General features: G+C 42.0%; 1 protein-coding gene across 1 annotated transcript; it reads left to right on the top strand.

Moving 5' to 3' along the window:
- The first annotated feature begins 784 nt into the window (after nt 1-784).
- On the top strand, nt 785-1,554 carry RPL10L (ribosomal protein L10 like). The gene is given in 1 exon segment (NM_001205401.2): nt 785-1,554. A coding segment is annotated over 1 exon segment (645 nt). The 5' UTR covers nt 785-831; the 3' UTR covers nt 1,477-1,554.
- The last annotated feature ends 733 nt before the right edge of the window (nt 1,555-2,287 follow it).

The raw sequence follows: 2,287 nt of genomic DNA, 5'->3' as shown, positions 1-2,287 counted from the left end.
CAACATTTGAAAATGCAAACAGCCTTAAAGTTAAAACGTTTAGTTGGTATTCCAATACTATGGATGACATTTTGACAATAAAATCCTTCCACGTGATTAATAAATAAATAAAACCAAACTCATGTTTCTAAAACAATTATCAAGCAACATGTACAACAGATAACTTCTCTTTCTCCCCTCTACTTTCATCTCTTCCTGAGCCTCACCAGGAAGCTCATACCAAGAAATCACTTTATCCATGAAGGTGAGCACATACTCTGACAAATAGCAATTGATCTACAATCGGTGATAGGAGATGTGAGCTCTGGCATTATTTGAACAAACCAGACACAAAGTATATTCCTCATTCAAATTCTGGGAAAGTACATATTTTATACCTATGACAAACCTTACAGCAAACATTCTAGGCTCAAGATGAACAGGAGGAAGGAAACAGCCTTACAGGGCCGCTGCTGGAAAGTCCACTGCTTCACCAGGATGCCTGCATGCCAATATATTCAATAGCCTCTCTGCTGCTAAGTCACTTCAGTCGTGTCCAATTCTGTGCGACCCTATAGACGGCAGCCCAGCAGGGCTCCACCGTCCCTGGGATTCTCCAGGCAAGAACACTGGAGTGGGTCAGTAGCCTCTCGGTCCTGCTCATTTTTCAAATCTCCCACACGCATGCATAGAGTATATCTGCATCTATGGTGGGGATGTTGTGAGAGAGAGTCTTCAAGTACTCTATGGTTCCCGCACCTAAAGATGGGCAATGTACATACAGCGCATGCGCAGTCGTGAGCGCGAGTGCCTCCTTCACTACTACGCACTTCAGAGATTCTTCCTGTTGTCATGGGCCGCCGCCCTGCCCGTTGTTACCGGTACTGCAAGAATAAGCCTTACCCAAAGTCTCGCTTCTGCCGAGGTGTCCCCGATGCCAAGATCCGCATCTTTGACCTGGGTCGGAAGAAGGCCAAAGTGGATGAGTTCCCACTCTGTGGCCACATGGTGTCTGATGAATATGAGCAGCTCTCTTCCGAAGCCCTGGAGGCCGCCCGAATTTGTGCCAACAAGTACATGGTGAAAAGTTGCGGCAAAGATGGCTTTCACATCCGAGTACGACTCCATCCATTCCATGTCATCCGCATCAACAAGATGTTGTCCTGTGCTGGTGCTGACAGGCTTCAGACAGGTATGCGAGGTGCCTTTGGAAAGCCCCAGGGTACGGTGGCCCGAGTCCACATTGGTCAAGTCATCATGTCCATCCGCACCAAGCTTCAGAACAAGGAACATGTGATTGAAGCTTTACGCAGGGCCAAGTTCAAGTTCCCTGGGCGCCAGAAGATTCATATCTCCAAGAAATGGGGTTTTACCAAGTTTAATGCTGATGAATTTGAAGACAAAGTGGCTAAGAAGCGCCTCATTCCCGATGGTTGCGGAGTCAAATATGTCCCCAACCGTGGACCTTTGGACAAGTGGCGAGCTCTGCACTCCTGAGGTCTTTGACAACACTGCCAACTTTGGCCATGCTAGTCTAAGTTTTGTTCACCAATAAATTGTATTTACTGGCAAAAAGTAATTGTTAATTTTTTAATATTTTAAACATTTAAAAATATCCAATTTTTAAAACATAGACTACTAGAGAAATAATTTCTATTAAAATTATCAGAAAGAATTTAAATAACAAATGATAATTTACTTTCAAGTGAACGATTTGTATGCCATTCATAGGGAAAGCTATTGCAGTTCTAATTCATGCTGTTAACCTAGAGAGCCAAGGGAAATATGTAAGAAGTTTTGTTTTTAGAGAAGTCATAAATTACACAGTTATTATCTTGAATAAAAAAGTAGGGAAGAATCTGAGATTTACAGAAAAGAATTACTTTTATAGAAAATAATAGGAATGAAAATCATGGTAGGCATTAGTCATGTTTCAACTATGATCTCTTTGAAACGAAAAAGTCTAATAAACTTGTTGCTTAGGTTTTCCTTATACATTTCTGCACATTGTCTTTTAGAACTACCTATCAACTCCAACTATCAGCCTTGGGACAATTGGGGATCACTGCAAAAGGTTTCACCAGACAAGCCTTTCATTATCTCACACTCAAGAGAGGACAATCCAATCTTTTCTTCATCACAGAAAGGTCATAGGTTGACATCCAAGTTCATATTGCTTGACCTGAGTCCCAGTAGAATGAACAGAAAAGAAAATGACACTAAATCAGGTATCTGTGCAGATTTAAAAGATCCCAGAGATAATTTGCAATCTGTCGGTGCTTGCCCTACATTAGAGTTATGTTGTGCA

The sequence above is a fragment of the Bos taurus genome, chromosome 10 (genome assembly GCF_002263795.3).
Source record: "Bos taurus isolate L1 Dominette 01449 registration number 42190680 breed Hereford chromosome 10, ARS-UCD2.0, whole genome shotgun sequence".
Classification (NCBI taxonomy): domain Eukaryota; kingdom Metazoa; phylum Chordata; class Mammalia; order Artiodactyla; family Bovidae; genus Bos; species Bos taurus.
The sequence above is the reverse complement of the archived record's forward strand: the minus strand, read 5'-3'. Positions and strand labels throughout refer to the sequence as shown.